We start from the raw sequence: 23309 nt of genomic DNA, 5'->3' as shown, positions 1-23309 counted from the left end.
TAAAATTTGCTATGAATGCATCATACATTGTTTTTTGCTCAACCAGATAATTTTCGAGATATTAGCTTATCATTTCAGATTTTTGTTTTTTTTTTTTATGAAAAAATATGAAAAAATTACTCTTTGCGAGGCCGGCATTCCAAAACCACAACTTTTTTTCCAGATATATTTTCTTTACGTAAAGCTCTGTTTAATTAGAAAAAAGATAAGCTATCATCGAAGAAAATCGATGCAAAACTACGTAAGTTATAAGCGATCAAATAAAAATACCCAGGTTGCGCAATTTCAACGTATACCTCAAAACGTATGTATGGTATAAAGAAGAGTGAAATATCTAGCTATGCTCTGTTTCTATTTAGTTAAAAGTGCAATTTATGAATGAAATTACCCATATTTTTAACTTTTTTTAAATTTATTTATGTTTATACTATATTCGAACAATCTTTATCTTAATTTGATTTTACTATGTAGTCGAAATAATTATGTGTTCTACTTTGACGCTTATTCAGTTTAGGATCGGTTTCTCTTATGAGAAACCAGCAGTAATCACCCATCATTGCGACGTCCCAGACTCCTTGATATCGATTCTCAATTAATTTCATTTGCTGATGAAACCTTTCGCCATGTTCGTCACTTTCATCGCCAAGATTTGCCGGAAAAAAGCTCAAATGTGAGTGCAGAAAGTGAAATTTTTACGCCTGGAAAGAAAATATGATGAAATGAAAGAAAATTACGGTAAATTGCAAATATCTCAAAAACGGTACCACAGAATCAAAAATGAACTCGATTTTCGAAATCAGGGGGTGGTTTTACATACGAATTTCATAACGGCGTCTCTGGTAAATTTTGGCCGTTGACCAGTGTTATCAAAGAAATTTGACGCGTCCAACGCTTTTATTTAATTGTCTGATCAACGCCCTTGATTGATGAGGAGTGTGATGATTAGTACCTAGAACCTACCTAATTATCTTCTAGCTTTTAGTATTATTATTACTTCCTGTAAGTATTGTTTCCAACAAAACCGTTTAACTTAAAATTTTTTTTAAATTATTTTATTTTCAAGTTTTAAGTCTTTATTGAATTGCCTATTATTTCTCATTCTATTTAGTTCATTTAGTGACTCATTATTACACGGACACTTGCCTGGCAATTTGTTACAATCTAAGTCCTCAATACATAATCCTTCCAAAGACTTTACTCAACTCTGCGCCACGTATGCTTGTCCCTTCTCGAACTCCAAAATATTTTGATGCCACTTCTACCGGACTATATGTAATATTTGTTCCAAATATGAGCCAAATCGGACATCATAGGTCGCTTTCTGTTCATGTATGTATTATGTGTTCCAAATATGGACCAAATCGGACCACAATTACGATTTTTTTTAATATCTCGATCTTTGCGCCACCTAGCGGTGCTTTTTTCATAGGCCGCTTTCTATTCTTATATGTGTTATGTATTCCAAATATGAGCCAAATCGGACCACAAATACGATTTTTGTGAATATCTCGATCCTTGCGCCACCTAGCAGCGATTTTTTCATAGGTCACTTTCTATTCTCGTATGTACTATGTGTTCCAAATATGAAACAAATCGGACAATTTTGAATATCTCGATCCTTGCGCCATCTAGCGGCGATTTTTTTTATAAGTAGCTTTCTATTCATGTATGTTTTATGTGTTCCAAATATGAAAAAAATTGGACCAAAATTTTTTTTTAATTATTTCGATCCATGCACCACCTATCGGAGTTTTTTTCTTATTATTGCATTGTCATCGAGTTCTGAACTATATTCCATGTTTCAAGCTTGTAGCTTATCGGGAAATTACTTAAATTTCAATTACAAACTTCGTGCCAGCCAGCCAGCCAACCAGCCAACCAGCCAGCCTGTCAAGTCAAGCTAAATAAAACCGTTTAAAAACACGCAAATATGGTGGGCTTTCAGTATCTACAATCCACTTAGATATTTGATATTGATAGCACCGTAGCACAAAGGTTCGTGACTCCGCTATTAATCACAACTCGTTTTGTAGCGAGTTATTGCCACTAGATGGGTCTAACTCTCCTTTGCGCGCCTAGCCTAGAGAGTTACAAACAAGCAGACATACAAGTGAAGCTAATAAAGGCGTGATGAAAATGTAGATACATACGTGGTAAATAAAGGAGCTTTAAACCGCGAATGTTTTCACGTAAAAAACCGATTTTCTCAAAAAGTTTAGCTACGCGGTCAAAGACTGAACAGGACGATATGTACTTCTCAAAGCTCAAGCGTAGTTTTTTAACAGGCAGCAATATTTGAGAATCAAAGCGTTCTCAACAAAAATACGGCATAGAAACAACCTTAGAATGTGACAAATCATCTATATACCGAATATCATCTAGACAAAAATAGGTAGAATATAAAACACTATTAATGTACAAAATTTCATGCAAATCGGTATATAAGTTTTCGAGATATTAGTGGTTATGTGTATATAATATATAGATATACGAAATAAAATGTATTTCGTTTGATGTCCATATTGGCATATATTGTTTAACTTTAATAAGATTTCGAATAAGTGGCAACCTTGTAAAAACACCCTAAGTATTAGGGCCTAGAAACAAAGTCTTAGAATGTGACATATCATCTATGTACCAAATTTCATCTAAATAGGTTAAACCGTTTCCGAGAGAGTAACGGATAATCAAAGAAATAAGTAAAATAGCATTGGGTGGTAACCCCACAAGAAATTTTGTTTTAAATGCATACTATGTAAAATGCCCGCCTCGAGTTTACTTCCAGAAAGAAAAAATATAAAATGGGAGTTTAGAATTTTGTGTATTTGATGTTGGAAGCGCTGCAGTTTTTTGCCTGCCATGTAATTTGATTTTGATGTCAATCTGCAGGTTCATACTCTAAGGGCTGTTTTCAACATCTTCAGTTGATGATTCTCGTTTTCTCTATGGTAACGACTGTCAGTTAGTTTTGGTATCGGGGGAATGGACTTTATTCCTCACTTCTAGGAATTCACAATGGTTTTACAAAATATTTACAACTATCAATTTAACTGGGTATTGATCACCCTATGTTTGTGAAAATGAAAGTGCCAAATGAAGCTATCTGAAGGATTGTTATCCTCCAGTTAAATTCTTACTAAACTGTAATAGATGATGAAAACTGCCCTAAGCCGAAAATTTATATTTCAAAGGTTGGAGAAATATTTATTCGTTCTTTGTTAGGGGGCATTAAGATTCTACAGTTAAGGGGTGTCGGTTAGGGAATGTCGCACAGGGGTCAAAGTTAATATTTCTCTATAAACACCCAAAATGTTCAAATTATTTTTTATATGCATACCCAGAAGAAATAATACCTTAGTTGGCTATGTCATACATACATTTTGGCCCCGAGTGAAAACGGTTAAGGTGCGCCGTACAGGAATCCAAGTTCGGATTACCATTTGAAGACTCAAAATATTAAAAGCTGAACTTTAACTCACCGATCGACATCACAATTTATGTGACATTTCCAAAATTCCTTTTTTATACCCAGCTGTACTTGTACATAGGGTATTATAACTTTGATTGGATAACGGTTGGTCGTATACGTATAAAGGAAACGAGATAGATATAGACTTCCATATATGTTGTTGTTGTTGTTGTAGCGATTACGTTACTCCCCGAAGGCTTTGGGGAGTGTTATCGATGTGATGGTCCTTTGTCGGATACAGATCCGATACGCTCCGGTAACACAGAACCATTAAGGTGCTGGCCCGACCATCTCGGGAACGATTTATATGGCCACATTGAACCTTCAGGCCATCCCTCCCTCCCCACCCCCAAGTTCCATGAGGAGCTTGGGGTCGCCAGAGCCTCGTCTGTTAGTGATACGGGATTCGCCCCTCGAAGGTGAGGTTGACAATTGGGTTGGAGAAGCTATATATTGCGCTACACAACCCCTTGAATCCCATATATCAAAATCATCAGTATCGAAAAAAATTTGATTGACCCATGTCCGTCCGTCCGTCCGTCTGTCCGTTAACACGATTACTTGAGTAAATATTGAGATATCTTCACCAAATGGTACACGAGCTTATCTGGACCCAGAATAGATTGGTATTGAAAATGAGCCAAATCGGATGATAACCACGCCCCCTTTTTTAAATATAACATTTTGGAAAACACAAAAAACCTGATTATTTAGTAAACAATACACCTAGAATGTTGAAATTTGACGTGTGGACTGATATTGAGGCTCTTAATAAAAATTTGGAAAACACATTTTTTTAAATGGGCGTGGCACCGCCCACTTGTGATAAAATCAATTTTACAAATATTATTAACAAAATTCGGCAGAGGGGTTGCCTTTACTATAAGGAATGCTTTGAAGAAAATTTTACGAAATCGGTCAAGGACCACGCCCACTTTTATATAAAAGATTTTTAAAAGGGTCGTGGACGAATAAAATAAGCTATATCTTTGCAAAAAAGAGCTCTATATCAATGGTATTTCATTTCCCAAAAAAAAAATATAAAAAAAAATCGGCCCACTCCGGGATTAGTGGGGATGATTGCAGAATTAATTGCAGTTTTTTATGAGAAAAAAAAATGGCGAAATTCGAAAAATCTCGAAAAACTGAAAAATTAAAAAAAAAAACTTTAAAAATTTTTTTGAATTTTTTCCAAAAAATACATTTAAAAACAAATTAAAAAAATAAAAAATGATCCCAAACGGTCAATTTTTGAAAAAGTTATAGCATTTTGAAAACAAAAACGGTGTTTTTTTTTTTAAATTATAACTTTTTTTGAGTTGGATGAAAAAATTTGAAAAAATTCTGAAAAACGTCTTTCGTAAGCTAGAAAAAGAGGAAAAACTTTCAGCCAATTCTAAAGGGGTCGGGTTCAAAATTGGTCGAAATGGGATGGAATACCCCATATGTATTACTGCGCAGCCTTGTAACACTATTAAGCACAGAAAACAACAACAGCATTTCAAGCGTACAGCTGGGTATGTAATGTTCGGTTTCACCCGAACTTAGACTTCCTTAGTTGTTAAATTTATAATTGTCATGCTAATGCATATACTATGTACATGGTGTGATCCATATGGATCAATTTGTTGTCGCATTTGCAAGTTAAATTTTTTGTCGGAAATACTGTCCATTGGAACGCGGGGCAATCAAAAGTTGATTGAAGAGGTCGCGTAGTGAGCAGGTTGATGGCAACTAGCCAAGCAATTTTTGTTTGTCTTAAAATTACCATAAAGTATAATTTTTTCATGACCATTGAATTTTATAATCTTTTTAAACGCGTAAAGACATAAAATTTGTTATCTTTTGATTTTATATATACTCCCAATGTTTATAATTTGTTGTTATGTATATGTAAATTAATGCATACTTTATATACATACATATATAGGTTTTTATGCTAGATATAAACTTTAGATGCAACTTTGCGGTTTTTCTAAAATGGGCGTTCTCTTGACAATGGTTTGACGAGTGTACGCGTGTATTTCCGCTATGATGAGCTTCTCAGCGAAAATTCACTTCTGGACAAATTAAAAAGAAGAACGACGTAAATTGGAAGGGAAGCTCAGCACCTTGTATTTATTTTTTTAAGTTTTTTTTTTTTTAAGCTGGGTCGCCCCTCGGCAATGAGTTGGCAAGCACTCCGAGTGTATTTCTGCCATGAAAGGCTTCTCAGTGAAAACTCATCTGTTTTGCAAATGCCATTCGGAGTCGGCAATAAACACGTAGGTTCCGTTCCTAGAATTTGTAGGAAAAATTTAAAAAGGAGCACGGCTTAAATTGGAAGAGAAGCTCAGCCTAAAACTTCTTCAGTGGTTATCGCGCCTTACATTTATTTTTATTTTGTTTTGAGATTAATTTATATGCTACAGTGAGACATTGAAACGATGTTTTTGTTCTTGTTACCACTGGCGCCAATTTTAACACATTTCCTTTCTTTTATTTTTTTCCGACAACGACAAAATGCAATAAATTAATAAAAAACAAGTAAGGATGTGACTGTCATCGGCTGTGCCGAAGACTTCATACCTTTCATGAATGGGGCTGAATAGTAATCTTATCCCCTTCGTAATCTCCAAATAATCGGATGTATAAGATAAGAAATATATAGTGAAAAGATGTACATATCTAAACGATTTTTAAGATAAATATAAAATAAAAAATGGCAAAAAACCCCCTTATCTGAACGATCGATATGGGATATATATTATATATAGCTCCGATCGAAATGATTTTTACAGGAAATCTTTTATGATATATTAGAATAAATATCACCAAGTTTGACGTTTTTATATTCGAAACTAAGAGAGAAATTACCAAAAATCTTTCTATCTGAACGATCGGTTGTATGGGATATATACTATATATAGTTCCGATCAAAGTGATTTTTCCAGGATATCTTTTAAGATATATTAGAATATATATCACCGAGTTTCACGTTTATACTTTCTAAATTACGGCAGGAATGACCAAAATCGTCTTATCTGAACGATCGGTTGTATGGGAGATATATGTTATAGTGGTCCGATCCTACCGGATCCGGTAAATGCATAATATAATACAAAAATACATCCTTGTGCCAAATTTCATTGAGATATCTCAAAATTTGAGATACTAGTTTGCGTTCAAACAGACAGACGGACATGGCTATATCAACTCAGTTCGTCGCCCTGATCAATTCGGTATACTTAATGGTGAGTCTATCTTCTATATTTCTCAACGCTACAAACATCGGACCAAAGTTAATATACCATTTCATGTTCATGAAAGGTATAATTTATGTACACCCATTCATATGTACACACATATTTTGCGCGGTAATTTCATTAACAAATACCTAAATAAAATATTAAAAATGTGTTATTCGACTGTGGTGTGTAATATTCTGGGTTATTTTAAAAAGAACAAAAATTTTAGGTATACCCAAAAGAGAAGCTCAGCCTAAATCTCTTTGGAGATATATTCCTCCAAGTTATTAATATTGTAACAGTACTGATGGATTTTCAATAGCAAACTCATGTATGGGCGTTAAATTGAAAAAAAAAACTCTGGTGACCACGTTAAAAGGAATTATGTATGTACATACATTTTCACTATTTACATTTCCTAAGGGGCGCTTATTAATATCTTTTGTTACTCTGGCCTTACACCTGGGCTTCCTTAAAAAGATAAATAATTAATGCTATATTAGTATCATAAATAAACACATAAGGGTGCATAAAGGTGGTTATTAAAAATAAAATAAACATTTTTTAACTTATTTTGTTTTGTTGATTTACCGACAGGGTGGATAAATGATGTATTCATTCATTGATTCATTTATTTAATGAACATATAAGACATGGTCTTTTACAGTGTCATATTTGAAATGTTTACTTAATACTAGTTCAAATTTATTACTTATTTATATATTTAATATTAGTTACTGACAGAGCGAGATTCAAAAAGTGAGATCAATTCAAAAAGTGAGATGAAGTAAGACAAAATCATAGATATTTTTCATAAGTTCATTAACAAAGGATCTGGTGTACAGCTAACTTGAAGCGCTTAGGATTTAGTTCTGACTTTACTTTATTAGGCAACGCATTCCACAATTGCACAGCTTTAACGAAAAACATTCTGGATGTCACCGAGTACTTAAAGTGCGGTATAATAAGGTTGCAAGTTCGAGTTGACCGCGCAAACGAAAGCTTCGAAAACAGACATTCTGGGGAACGCGAGTAATCAGGATACTCTATGAAGGCACATCTTAAACGTCTTCAATTGGAACCAAAATTAAGTTGCTATATCTTTCACTAGTTAAACTAAAAGTAACTCACTGACTACGAAAAGTCAGCTATCAACTGGTTTCAATATTTTTAAGTCAGAAAATTATTTGTGAAAGAACCTTGAAGTTTTATTAAAAATAGCCACAAAAAAAAAAACATAAAAAAAGGTTTCATTTTCTTTTCAGATCTGATTTCATGCATTCGGAATATAAGCCCTCTGTTCTTGGTTTTAGTTGGATTGCAGATAGAGAATTTTTTATTATACCATTTAAATATAACATGGAATTAGGCCTGCTTATGTTTCGACTAAATTAGCTGACAAGTAGGGAAAAAATAACCCATCTAACTTATGATAATGTAGGAAACCAACTTAAAGTTAGCTCCTCGTTATCTTCATTTCCTGCTGGGTGTGTCAGTCAAAACCACCTTTTAAGAATCTGTAGATAATCTAAAGTCTGATTTGGCAACGCTGCTGTCATTTACCTTACTAACACAACTTCAAAATACATACATACTGTAACGAACTTAGGGAAATTCCACTTATTCCAAATCTTCTGCTAACGTTAGAATCGCTAAACTGTTGAATAAATAACTCCAATATTAAATAATGCAAAATGGTCTTTATTAGACTACTTTGAGAGTACTTCACAATAACAGTTAACTTCACAACCAATAGCGTGCTTAAATCAAAACTGAATACTGATTCCTCAGCTTGCGCTGCTTTCATACTCTCAGTTTTCTCGTTCATCCATTTCTCCTATGGTCTAGCCATTTCGCGAAACTGTATTCCAGACCAACTGTATCCCTTGCTTGGTTATAAACTATATACATGTATTCCTATTTGTAGTGTATGTTTCTCTTATAGTCATATGCGGATGTACGAGTATGCGTGAGTACTACTTCGGCTGATGATTACATGTGTTTGCGCGTATCTGTTCGTTGCCTTGTATGTACAAATGTATATATGTGATGATTGATTTGTTTACGTACATACGAGTGGCTGCTCAGTATCAGCTTAGTGATGCTAATATTCGTCACAATACTTTACTATTTAAATACACAAATTGTAAACAAAAGAATTTTTTTTCTTACTAATTTTTTTGGCGGTTTAAACATTTGTATAAAGGTCATAACAATAGAAATATCCCGATACACATGTGTTAGGATACATTCGACCATACAAATATGTAGGTTAGGGTCGCCTTTAAAAAAATTAAATGTCCGATTTTTTCCAGTCTCACCCCTGCAAGCGGCAACACTGCTGTCAAGGAAATTACATATTATTTTTGGTCCCGATTGAAGATAGCGGCCCGCACAAGGAGATAAGGTCAGATTTTGCGATGGGACTTAAAAACTGTTAGCTATTTAATTTTTTTTTAATCTAAAATCAATAGCGGTATTGCCTACGATAAGCTAGAAAGTATCTCATCATCATTAATTGACGCTTAAAGGCACAGGCGATCCTAGCGATCTCTTTCGGGATAACTGACGCCAACTGGTGGCACCAGTTTGCAGCGCCTTGGAAGTTTAATTCTTCCTCCACTTGTCCCTTCAAACTCAGTGAAGGCCTTTATTATTATCCTCCGCTTTCAAATACGGATGGAGATAAAAATACGTTCTGCGCATGCTCTTTATCAATTTTCTATCCCGTCTTTTGAACAACTCGGCTGGTGGTCCTTCGTTACCCGCGGTCTTCTTATTTTTTGCCCTGAATATTGACATTTTCACTTCGTCAAGGTCGTATGGCGGAAAGTATATTCTGTCGTCAGGGTTTGGGATATAGGATTCGTCATTTCCCTTGTTATATATCAATTAGAAGTGCTCTCTGCACAACTTAAACACACTCTGCACGTCAGTTACCAGGTCACTATTAACAATACCGTCGAAATATGTCCCGGCCGTGAATGCTTCCGTCATTGGCCGGTTTCCTGGTAGAACTGTCCAGCATTACCTCTCCCAAACAGCACCTGAAGCTCCTCACACTCACACCGGTCGATTTTATGTTTATTTCTTCTAAGTAGTCGTCTCTCTTACCTCGAGGAACCACGTCGTAAAATTCGCTCCAAACAAATTGATTACCATAACAAAAACCAATGTATGTAGTATGTGCATTTGTACATTTTTAAGAAAAAGACTGCGAGAAAATATTTTATATACATACAGCTCCGGTATATATATAATATCTATGTTAAAAGTAATAACAGTTAAAATCAACCAAAACATGCCTACGTGCCTCTTTACACGCGGCCTCGCTATGCGGTTCCAAAACAAGCATTAACGTTCACACCCGAATAGTGATGCAAGGCTCCGAGTATCTAAATAACCGGTTATGCTCTATCGGAATAGTTAAAGTTGCAGTAGATAAAGTTATTGTTACACACAAGGTTCTTCAATTTTTTTTTAAACGTTTCAAAGTATTTTCATATCGAGTTTCGATTCCCCCAAAACAGAGCCCGTATCGTGTTATACGATCCGCGATCGAAATCAAATTTTCAAATCCAAATAGCTCGTAACTGGCGAATCATTAGATCTATAATGTATTATCATTTTCAGAAATAGCTAGCCTGGTTCATATATGTATATGGTTTGAGTGAAATTTGTTTTCGATCCGTGATTGTACAACACGATACGGGTCCAGTTTCGGTTTCTTCTGAGCGCTGTAACATGCCGTCTTTTAGAGCACCCGCATCGTCGAACTGGGTCTCTCGGTTTTATGTATCACAAGAGAGCGTCAAATTGTGTTATGCTATTTTATTTGCGACTATGTAGGTACGGACGTATGTGCATAGTACGCCTGTGCCTTTTTTTGGCAGACTCGGTGTGGTGAGTATGAAAAAGAAATACACATTTTCAACCCCTATCAAAACTTCTTAACTTTTCTCTTAAATTCCGTTGGAGTTGCTTAGAGAAAATGTAATATGTTATGTGACGGCAAGCAAAAATTTGCGCACGAATACAATCTACCCCCAAAGCTTTGTCGGCTGACTTTGTATGGCTTCATACCACGTTAACAATGGTGTGTCGAGCTGCTGTACATTGTCAACGTTTTTATACTCAGCTGAGCAGAGCTCACAGAGTATATTAACTTTGTTCGCATAACGGTAATCCGTAACGGCATAAACTAATCGAGATAGATATAGACTTCCATATATCAAAATGGTCTGGGCGAAAAAAGAAATTCATTTAGCCATGTCCGTCCGTCCGTAAACACTATAGCTTGAGTAAATTTTGAGGTATATTGATGAAATTTGGTATGTAGGTTCCTGGGCGCTCATCTCAGATCGCTATTTAAAACGAACGAAATCGGACTACAACCACGCCCACTTTTTCGATATCGAAAATTTTGAAAAAACCGAAAAAGTGCGATAATTCATTACCAAAGACGGATAAAGCGATGAAACTTGGTAGGTGCATTGACCTTATGACGCAAAATAGAAAATTAGTAAAATTTTGGACAACGGGCGTGGCACCGCCCACTTTTAAAAGAAGGTAATTTAAAAGTTTTGCAAGCTGTAATTTGGCAGTCGTTGAAGATATCATGATGAAATTTGGCAGGAACGGTACTACTATTACTATATATGATGAATTTCATATCAAATCCAATATGCGTTGAACCCGACCCCCTCAGAATTTGATGAAATTTGCAAAATTGGGGTTACATCTTACCCACCCAAACACAACCTCATTTTTAGAAATTGCATTTTCGAAAAATTGTGGGCGTGGCAAGGTATCGAAATATCCGAAAATATTAGAAAAATGACGATAATAGGTACTTTTAAAGTGTGATTACTACGGAATGGCTTTACCGATTTCAAAGATCTTCATACCATTAGAAAGTTATTGAAATAAGCTTTCAAAAAAATACACTGTAAAAATTTTTAAATAAAATTTAAAACTGAAAAAACACTTCAAAGATCAAGCGATTTTGAAAAATAAAATTTTATTTTAGAAAGGTCTATTTAATATATATAACATATCTGAAAACTAAAATGGGTTTTTTTTTTAAATTTTTTTAAGTAAATGCATCTCTTGGTTACTTTCTCATATTTGGATATCACGCGTAAATTAATCAACAAATTTGAAAATTTTTTTTACCGTTAGAAAGGTATTAAAATCACCTTTGAAAACATATACTGTAAAGATTCTATATTACACTGAAAGAAAAAAATTTGTTGAATTTTTTTCAAAATTTTTTTTTCCAAACTGGGAAAACACTTCAAAGACCAAGCGATTAAAAAAAAATTTTTTTTAGAAAGGTAGATTTAATATATATAACATATCTGAAAACTAGAAGGGTGTTTTTTTTCTTTTTTTTTATTTATTTAAGTAAATGCATCTCTTGGTTACTTTCTGATATTTTGATATCACGCGTAAACTAATCAACCGATTTCAAAAATTTTTGTACCGTTAGAAAGGTATTAAAATCATCATTGAAAACATTTACTATAAAGATTCTATATTACACTGAAAAAAAAATTTTTTTTAATTCTTTTCTACATTTTATTTTTAAACTGGGAAAACACTTCAAAGACCAAGCGATTTAAAAAAAAAATTTTTTAGAAAGGTCGATTTAATATAAAAACTAGAATGGTGTTTTTTTTTTTTCTTTTAAAAAAATTTATAAGTAAAACCATCTCTTGTTAACTTTTTTTTATTTTGCTATTATTGTGTGACAAAAATGGTACCTAGCTATACTTTGGAAGTTATACAGATACAGATACTATGACTAAGTATTCTAATAGATTCGAACAAGAATCCTATTATCAAATTTTTCAGACACGCACAATAAATAGACATACACTTGATAAAGTTAATTTTTTATTTTTATTTATTTAGATTTAATATACAACTTTGCGCAGCTCATACTGCTGACTTTCGGAATATTTGCTTACTTACTAGTTCGTTCAGGTAAACTACGCCTGTCCATGCTAGAGCGTTTGACGTCCGAAAACTTTGTTTTATTTTGTTGTATATCTTTGCTAAAAACTTGAGTAAAATTTCAACAAAAAATTCTTTACAGTATATAAGTAAATTATGTCAACATTCAACTCCAGTAATGATATGGTGCAACAAAATACAAAAATAAAAGAAAATTTCAAAATGGGCGTGGCTCCGCCCTTTTTCATTTAATTCGTCTAGAATAATTTTAGTGCCATAAGTCGAACAAAAATTTACCAATCCTTGTGAAATTTGGTAGGGGCATAGATTCTATGACGATAATTTTTTTCTGTGAAAATGGGCGAAATCGGTTGAAGCCACGCCCAGTTTTTATACACAGTCGACCGTTTGTCCTTCCGCTCGGCCGTTAGCATGATAACTTGAGCAAAAATCGATATATCTTTACTAAACTCAGTTCACGTACTTATCTGAATTCACTTTATCTTGTATAAAAAATGGCCGTAATCCGAATATGACCACGTCCACTTTTCCGATATCGAAAATTACAAAAAATGAAAAAAATTCCATAATTCTATACCAAATACGAAAAAAGGGATGAAACATGGTAATTGGATTGGCTTATTAACGCAAAATATAACTTTAGGAAAAACTTTGTAAAATGGGTGTGACACCTACCATATTAAGTAGAAGAAAATGAAAAAGTTCTGCAGGGCGAAATCAAAAGCCCTTGGAATCTTGGCCGGAATACTGTTCGTGGTATTACAAATATAAATACGTGGTATTACATATATAAATAAATCAGCGGTACCCGACAGAAGATGTTCTGGGCCACCCTGGTCCACATTTTCATCGATATCGCCTTCACATATACAACTAAGGGCTACTCCCTTTTAAAACCCTCATTAATACCTTTAATTTGATACCCATATCGTACAAACACATTCTAGAGTGACCTCTGGTCCACCTTTATGGCGATATCCCGAAATGGCGTCCACATATAGAACTATGGCACACTCCCTTTTAAAATACTCTTTAATACCTTCCATTTGCAGCCCTTGTCATACCAGCACATTCCAGGGTTACCCTAGGTTCATTTTGCTAAATGGTGATTTTCCCTTATTTTGTCTCCAAAGCTCTCAGCTGAGTATGTAATGTTCGGTTACACCCGAACTTAGTCTTCCTTACTTGTTTTTACATGACACTATTAAGAATTTTCGTGGAAGCGAACGAGGTATGGCATCTCGTAGTACGAAATTCACGTGTTACCTTGACCCATCGCTCATCCATCTAATTTGATAAGGCAATTTGTTAGGGAAACAGCTGATTTTACTCGAATTTAACGACCTAAAGAGGTGTTAGGTATTTCTCAATTTTGTGGTGGGAAAATGTGAAGCTCAACGGGATACAACATTTTAAGTTTTTCACAGAACCTTGTGTGCACTTGCGTACTTACTTACTTACTTAATTGACGCTTAACCGTCTAAACGGTTATGCCCAACCAACAAGGCGCGCCAGTCGCTCCATCGCTCCGCCAACCGGCGCCAATTGGTCACACCAACGGAGTGGGAACCGCCCTCTACCTCTGTTTCCATAGGCGGGTTCCGATAGAAACACTTTCTTGGCCGGAGCATCATCTTTCATTCGCATAACATGGCCTAGCCAGCGCAGCCGCTGCCTTTTAATTCGCTGGACTATGTGGATGTCTGCGTATAGCTCGTACAGCTCATCATTAAATCTTCTTCGGTACTCGACATCGTCAATGCGTAGAGGTCCATAAATCTTTGGAAACTTTTCTCTCGAACACTTCCAAAGCCGCTTCATCTGCTGTTGTCATGGTCCATGCTTCTGCCCCATATAGCAGGACGGACACGATAAGTGACTTGTAGAGTATGAGAGAGGACTTTGCGTTTAAATTGCCTTCCTAGTCCAAAGTAGCATTTATTGGCAAGATTGATTCTTCGCTGGATTTCAGTGCTGATGTTGTTGCTAGTATTGATGCTGGTTCCCAAATAAACGAAGTCTTTTACTATTTCGAAATTATGGCTGCCAACAGTAGCGTGGTTGCCAAGGCGCGTATGCGCTGACTCATTGCTGGATGACCGCAGGTACTTCGTTTTGTCCCTCATTCACGATCAAACCCATCTTTACCGCTTCTTTTTCCAGTTTGGAGTAAGCAGAACTAACAGCGCGGGTGTTTAGGCCGATGATATCAACGTCATCAGCATATGCCAGTAATTGCACGCTTTTATAGTATATTGTTCCAGTGCGGTTAAGTTCTGCAGCTAGTTTAAGTTTCTCCAGCATCAAATTAAAGAAATCGCACGATAGGGGGTCACCCTGTCTGAAACCTCTTTTAGTTTCGAACGGTTCGGGGAGGTCCTTCCCAATTCTGACTGAGCTGATGGTGTTGCTCAACGTCATTTTGCACAGCCGTATAAGTTTTGCGGGGACACCAAATTCAGACATAGCGGCATATAGGCAGCTCCTTTTCGTGCTGTCGAAGGCGGCTTTAAAGTCGACGAAGAGGTGATGTGTGTCGATTCTCTTTTCACGGGTTTTTTCCAAGATTTGGCGCAGTGTGAAAATCTGGTCGATGGTAGATTTACCAGGTCTGAAGCCGCACTGATAAGGCCCAATCAGTCGGTTCACGGTGGGCTTCAATCTTTCCCACAATACACTTGAAAGGACCTTATATGCGATATTAAGAAGGCTGATTCCACAATAGTTGGTGCATTTTGCAGTATCCCCCTTCTTGTGGACTGGGCAAAGAACACTTAGATTCCAATCGTCGGGCATGCACTCGTCCGCCCATATTTTGCGAAGAAACTGCTGCATGCGCCTTACCAACTCCTCGCCGCCGTACTTGAATAGCTCCGTAGGCAATCCATCAGCGCCCACGGCCTTGTTGTTTTTCATCTGGTTATTGCTATTCTAACTTCGTCATAATCAGGCGGGGGGACATATATTGCATCATCATCGATTGCGGGATCGGGTTCGTGATCTCTGCGCGGTGTATAGCTGCCTCCATTTAGGAGAGCAGAGAAGTGTTCCCTCCACAATATAAACACTCTCTGGACATCAGTTACAAAGTCGCCGTTTTCGTTCCTACAGGAGTTTGCCTCGGTCTTAAAACCTTCCGTCTGTCGCCGTATTTTTTGGTAAAATTTTAGGGCGTTATTCGTGGTGGCTAGCAGCTCAAGCTCCTCGCACTCACGCCTTTCTGCTTCTGCTTTTTCTTCCTGGAAAGGCGTCTCGCCTCCCTTTTCTCTTGTTGCGCTCGCTTTTAACGTAGCCCTGTAGGCAGCGTCTTTTCTTTCGGTTGCAGCATTTTTCATCGTACCAGTTGTTTTTTCGTGGCCGCCGGTAACCAATTTCTTCCTCGGCGGCAGTACGAAGTTCATTGAGGATATGCTCCCACTGCTTCTGTATTCCTTCAGGCTGAGTTGTGCTCTCAGAGAGTAGGTGTGAGATTCGAGTTGCGAAATCATTGGCAGTCTGTTGTGATTGAAGCTTTTCGGCGTCTAGCTTTGCTTGTGTTTTTTGTTCCTTGGTTTTAGCCGCGCTGAGGCGGGTGCGTATTTTGGCTGCAACGAGATAATGGTCCGAGTCGATGTTAGGTCCGGCACATCTTAAACACTGGAGGCATGTCGTGCGGCTATCACAACGTGATCGATCTGATTGCGAGTATTTCGATCAGGAGACAGCCATGTAGCTTGATGTATCTTTTAATGCATGAACCCCGTGCTGGATATGACCATGTTTCGAGCACCGGCAAAGTCAATCAGCCTCAGTCGGTTCGGAGAAGTTTCATTGTGTAGGCTGAACTTTCCGACGGCACACCCTGGCGTTAAAGTCGCAAAGCACGACCTTTACATCATGACAGGGGCAGCGCTCGTATGTGCGTTCTAATTGTTCATAAAAAGTGTCTTTGACCTCATCGTCTTTCTCCTCTGTCGGCGCATGGGCGCAGATGAATGATATATTAAAAATTTTTGCTTTTATTCGGATAGCGGCGAGACGCTCGTCCACAGGCGTGAATGCTAGAACTTGGCGACAAAGTCTTTCTCCCACCACGAATCCGACGCCGAAACTGCGCTTATTCGTATGGCCACTCCAATAGATGTCACAAGTTTTGATCTTCTTTCTTCCTTGCTTCGTCCAACGCATTTCTTCGATGGCGGTGATGTCAGATTTTGCTTTGACTAGGACATCAACCGGGCATCTGCACCAATCCCATTCAGGGAGCGGACGTTCCAGGTGCATGCCCTCAATTCATTGTCCTTCAAACGTTTGCCATGATCGTCATCAATAGAAAGTGTATTTATCCGAGGCTTGTTGGTATATTTCATTGGAGTATGGTTTTACGTGGCGGGTCCCAAGCCCAGCGCACAACCCGCTCAGCGGGGGTGAAAATATTACTTGCACGTTTATATAGCGAGCCGCTTGCTCCAAGACAGACGCCCGCTTGCAGCCGCACCTAGAGGTGTACAGACGCTGCCGATGAGATCTCCCCGCCTAGCCCTTAAATCGACTATGTCAGAGTGGCCTAGCCAGGTTGTCGCCTTCTCACAAACGAATGTGTAGCGGCTACCCAGAGCATACTTGGCCGCAAGCGACCGGCAGTATTGAGCTGCTTGAACCGCATGCAAAAGAATCGCTCTGGTCATTACCAGGTGAATGGCGGTCAGAAACTTTCCTCACTTTCGTGGACTTTTACACAGGGCTCCACCCTCCAATCGTGTGCACTAGGGTATTCCAAATAACAGTTAAAATTGGAATAACAATAGACATATGTACATATATTGGAATGATTTTTCGTAATCCATTGTCAAGTTTAGTTTGAAAATAAAAACTGGTTGCAGCGGTGTGTCATCTTCAGTGCCATTTTGTTTTTTCCTTAAAATTCCTTTGGGCAGTACCATTAATCTTTCGGAGAACTTTTCTCCCGAAAACTCAAAGCGACATTCAATCTTCTTTTCGGCATCGACAAAGATTCCGAACCATACATAAGGACAGTGGTAATGAGAGACTTCTAAAGCTTGATTTTTGTTCGTCGAGAGAGAACTTCACTTTTAAGTTGTCTACTTGGGTCACTGTTGGACTTGTTGGGATGTGTTATTCGCTGTTTGATTTTTAGAATGGCGTGTTTTCGCTGCTAACGCTGGTTTCGTATTTATTTCACACAACATTGACGTGGCTCCATTTGGGTAAAACAGTTATTCTTTCTTCCAAGACAGAGAGTACTTCTTCCCTCTCTCTCGTTCACCGACCATAACCACTTTTTTCGCCTCTTAATCCAAAAAACTTACGGCGCGTTTGTTAAGGCCATTGATATGAATATCACCACAGAGCCGATCTTGTTCTGTCCAAACTTTGGCTTTCACAACTCCTCTCTAGGAGATATCCTGCATCAGGTTAAAGAAATCGCATTAAAGGCTGCCGCCTTGTCTGAAGACTTATTTGGATTCAAACTCGGAAGTGTACTTTCCAATGATAGAATTTCTCAACCTTCTTTGGCGTATCGGGCTGGTCATTGTAATTCCTGCAGAAATCTGCCGCCGGGTTTTTTGTTAGAAATTTCAAGCATTATTCTTATCAGCTAGTTGAAGCTTCTCGCACTCTCGCCCTTCGGCCTCAATTTTCTGTCTTTCCTTTTCGCGAATTATAACGATCCCGTACATTTCAATCTGTAGCGTCGCACTGTTTCCCCACAGGCAGTGTGCTTTTTTCGAGGCTGCTCGGCATTGCTCATTGTGCAAGTTGTTCCGAAATCACTACCACAGCGGAGGAACTTAGTTCGTAAGAAATGTGCTCCCACTGTTATTGATGTAGCGCTATGGACACTCTCCGAAGGCCTTGGGCAGTGCCATCGATGTTGATGGTCCTTTGTCGGATGCAGATTCGGTACGTTCCGGTATATCTGCCGCGGGTAAATTCTAAGCCCCAGTATTCTCGTCCAGTAACGCGAAAGTAAGGTCAATCCGCTGTACTTTAGGAATCGGTTGATATCAACCAAATGTCTCACAGGTAAAACGGTGGGGCTTCACCTCTTTTTACAACTCGATGGGGCCTTCTCAATCCTCCCCTGCCAAAGTCGGGTGTCGATAATAACATAACATGAGCTAGCCAGCCAAGCCTTTTATACAAGCTCGTACAGCTCTTTCTGTTAAATCTGGCTCTCATGGTATAAGAACATTCCTGTACCGCCAATCAGAAGTTTTGTAGGTACTACGCGGCTTTGGAATTGTATCCATGGTATCAAACGCTCAACCGAACTTTCGAGATGTTCACTAAGACTTATTCGGCCCTGATGGTTTGGAGTGTTGGCAGGGTAATGCGTATTCATGCAGTACGCCTCAATATTCTGGACAATTGCAGCTGTGCTAGATGCTTGCAAAGGAAGTTAATGAAGTTTTGGTTACTACAAGCCTATGTATATTAAATAACAGTCTTCCTTTTTATCCTCATTGTAGTCATTACAACTTTCATGTTCGCCTTTATAACTAATTTTTTTTAATCTTTCTTGTCTTTCTTCCAGATCGTTGCACGACGTCATGATCTCAAGCTGATCGTCACCTCAGCTACTATGGATTCGACAAAATTCGCCACATTCTTTGGTAATGTGCCCACCTTCACCATACCCGGGCGTACGTTTCCAGTCGATGTGATGTTTAGTAAGAATACTTGCGAAGATTATGTTGAATCGTCAGTTAAGCAAGCGCTTCAGGTTCATCTCACACCCAACGAAGGTGATATGTTAATATTTATGCCGGGTCAAGAAGATATCGAGGTCACATGTGAAGTATTAGCCGAACGTTTAGGCGAAATCGACAACGCACCCGAACTATCCATACTGCCCATCTACTCCCAATTGCCGTCCGATCTACAAGCTAAGATATTTCAAAAATCACCAGAGGGCTTACGTAAATGTGTAGTGGCTACAAATATTGCTGAGACTTCTTTAACCGTTGATGGTATTATTTATGTTATTGATTCCGGTTATTGTAAACTAAAAGTCTACAATCCACGCATCGGTATGGATGCACTCCAGATTTATCCTATTTCACAGGCGAACGCAAATCAACGTTCAGGTCGTGCGGGTCGTACAGGTCCAGGACAGGCGTACCGTTTGTATACACAACGGCAATATAAAGAAGATTTACTGCCGCTGACAGTTCCCGAAATTCAGCGAACCAATTTGGCGAACACCGTGTTGTTATTGAAATCGCTGGGTGTGGTGGATTTATTACAATTTCATTTTATGGATCCACCACCACAGGATAATATACTGAACTCGTTGTATCAGCTATGGATATTGGGCGCATTGGATCATACTGGTGCATTGACACCGCTTGGACGCCAAATGGCTGAATTTCCACTCGATCCGCCACAATGTCAAATGTTGATTGTATCCTGCCAAATGGAATGTAGTGCTGAAGTGCTTATCATAGGTGAGATTATTTGTTTTTTATTGTTTTAGTACTTTACCGCCCACACAATTTCGGTTGTGGTCACTCCCTGATGTTGCAAACTCCGTATTCGAAGCGTAGGTATTGTCTCCCTCCTCTTCCGCGCCATCTTTCGGTGGGAAGTGTGTCCAGAAGCGCTTTCAGGGACTATTTGATATTAGTTCCCATTATCTTTTTTATAAGTCCCTGTTCCATGCCCCCCTTCGATAGAACTTTCCCCAGCATAGCATATTTTGCTGCGATGTATTCGATGTCTGCATAGACATTTTTCCATTCCACTCTCTAAGCGAAAGAAACCCCGTCCGTCCCAGAAACGCCCCTTCTTGTTGCCTTCTTTCTCTTAGTCGCGATAGAGCCGTCTTAATGCCATAAAAGCTTCTCGAAAAATTGGGGAAGAGCCACTGAAGGGACAGTCATTGGTCGGCTATGAACCTTTGTTATGGAAACAAACTACCGGTGGTATCTTTGATGTGAAAACAATAACAAAACAAGCTATTGATATTATAAATGTAAATGTTTGGATGTGGGGGTGTCCAAACGTTTGTCTTTGTGCCTCAATCACGCCAGATCAGCTGGACGGAATTTATTAAAGGAAGGCTTGAATTTTTTTTTAACTCGTTAAGATCAAGCCTCTCAGATATTAAGTGCTATGTTGTATAAAGCGAGGTCTTGTACGCAATTTTTCAATACCGGGACAGTTTTCATATTCAGGGCAAATCCGGGATTATTTTCAAGATCATATCGAAACTACTTTGGAACCATATCGGGGATATTCCTGTATCATCTAGTAGTTATATTAAGACTGTTTGGGGATCATTTCGGGACTCTTTTCGGTTAATCTCGTTATTATTTTCTGAACCATTTCGGGTTAATTTCAATACCTATTTCGAAACCCTTTCTGGATCATTTCTGTATAGTTTTGGAATCGTTTCGTTATAATTTAAGGTATGTTTCCAGATCATTTCGGGTCTAATTCAGGACAATTCCGTGTTTGTTATTGGGATCTAATCGGGCTATTTTCGGAGGACTTAGGGGCTATATTTTGGTAATTTCGGGATTATAACAGATCTATTTCGAGAATGGCATACTGCCGAAGCCAAATCGGTTGACAAGAAACAATGGAAAATTGTTTCAAAATCTCCGGATCATTTTGGTATAATTTTTATTTTATTTTTAGGATTCATTTGGGAATAATGTCGGAAATTTCCTGATAGTTTTTGAGAATGTTCGGGATCGTTTCGGTGCTATCGAAATCATTTGAAGACTATTATGGCATACTTGTTGCATTGTTTTTAAGAATATTTGAAAGATTACTTATTTACTTACTTAATTGGCGCTTAACCGTCTAAACGGCAGTCCAACAAGGCGCTCCAGTCGCTCCTTCGCTCCGCCAACCGGAGCCAATTGGTTACACCAAGGGAGTTTAAATCGTTTTCCACCTGGTCCTTCCAACGGAGTGTTCTCTCGAACACTCCCAAAGCCGCTTCATCTGCTGTTGTCATGGTCCATGCTTCTGCCCCATATAGCAGGACGGGTACGATAAGTGACTTGTAGAGTATGATTTTCGTTCGCCGAGAGAGGACTTTACGTTTCAATTGCCTTCCTAGTCCAAAGTAGCATTTATTGGTAAGATTAATTCTTCGCTGGATTTCAGTGCTGATGTTATTGCTAGTGTTGATGCTGGTTCCCAAATAAACGAAGTCTTTTACTATTTCGAAATTATGGCTGCCAAGAGTAGCGTGGTTGCCAAGGCGCTGACTCTTTGCTCGATGACAGCAGGTACTTCGTTTTGTCCCTTATTCACCATCAAAACCCATCTTTACCGCTTCCTTTTCCAGTTTGGAGTAAGCAGAACTAACAGCGCGGGTGTTTAGGCCGATGATATCAATGTCATCAGCATATGCCAGTAATTCCACGCTTTTATAGAATATTGTTCCAGTGCGTTTAAGTTCTGCAGCTAGTATAATTTTCTCCAGCATCAAATTAAAGAAATCGCATGATAGGGGGTCATCCTGTCTGAAACCTCGTTTAGTTTGGAAAGGCTCGGAGAGGTCCTTCCCAATTCTGACTGAGCTGATGGTGTTGCTCAACGTCATTTTGCACAGCCGTATAAGTTTTGCGGGGAAACCATATTCGGACATAGCGGCACATAGGCAGCTCCCTTTCGTGCTGTCGAAGGCGGCTTTAAAGTTGACGAAGAGGTGATGTGTGTCGATTCTCTTTTCACGGGTTTTTTACAAGATTTGGCGTATTGTGAAAATCTGGTCGATGGCAGATTTACCAGGTCTGAAGCCGCACTGATAAGGTCCAATCAGCCGGTTCACGGTGGGCTTCAATCTTTCGCACAATACACTTGAAAGGACCTTATATGCGATATTAAGAAGGCTGATTCCACGATAGTTGGTGCATTTTGCAGTATCCGCCTTCTTGTGGACTAGGCAAAGAACACTTAGATTCCAATCGTCGGGCATGCACTCGTCCGCCCATATTTTGCGAAGAAGCTGTTGCATGCGCCTTACCAACTCCTCGCCGCCGTACTTGAATAGCTCCGTAGGTAATCCATCAGCGCCCACGGCCTTTGAAAGATTATTTCATAATAATTTTCGGGTCTGAGGATACGTTTTGGCATTGCTTTCGGGCAGTTTTGTGTCAATTTCGAGATAACTTCAGGAAGGTCCATGGATTATTTCGGGGTTATCTCCAGATTATTTCAGGATTGTTTGCGTTATCATTTCGCGGCTGTTCCTGAACCGTTTTGGGGCTGTTTTCGTTTTCTTAGCTGTTTCGGGATTGTCTTTTAAACTTGTTCGGAAATGTTGTGATAATTCCCCCCTGCCTCCCTGCTGGGACAAGTTTTTTTAAATCATTACAACTCTGACTAAAACCAGTAGTGTTTGGATCGTAGGTTCGATATGGGGCCAAGCTATTTTGGAAAGGTGGGCAATGCCCAATCTTATTTTTTTTTGTAATTTTTCAGTGTCAATGCTTTCGGTTCCTTCGATTTTCTATCGACCCAAAGGACGTGAAGAAGAGGCAGACGGTGTACGTGAAAAATTCCAAGTGCCTGAATCTGATCATCTCACCTACCTCAATGTCTATTTGCAATGGAAGCAAAATAAGTAAGTGCACAATCTTTATAATCGAACTATATGAGTAGTATGTGGG

General features: G+C 38.3%; 1 protein-coding gene across 3 annotated transcripts in view; it reads left to right on the top strand.

The window, feature by feature from the left end:
* Positions 1-23309, top strand: part of Prp16 (ATP-dependent RNA helicase l(1)G0007) — a 93455-nt gene that overhangs the window by 69289 nt on the left and 857 nt on the right. For 2 of the 3 annotated variants that reach the window (XM_067780617.1, XM_067780619.1), the window contains 2 exons: positions 19214-20126; positions 23122-23263. In XM_067780617.1, the coding sequence (XP_067636718.1) occupies positions 19214-20126; positions 23122-23263 (1055 nt within the window). Of the gene's footprint in view, positions 1-10447; positions 10600-19213; positions 20127-23121; positions 23264-23309 lie in introns of those variants that run through there. The other variant, XM_067780618.1, reaches the window with a different exon arrangement.

Source organism: Eurosta solidaginis, chromosome 4 (assembly GCF_040869045.1).
Source record: "Eurosta solidaginis isolate ZX-2024a chromosome 4, ASM4086904v1, whole genome shotgun sequence".
NCBI lineage: Eukaryota > Metazoa > Arthropoda > Insecta > Diptera > Tephritidae > Eurosta > Eurosta solidaginis.
Note: the sequence above shows the minus strand (reverse complement) of the source record. Positions and strands in the feature narration are given on the sequence as shown.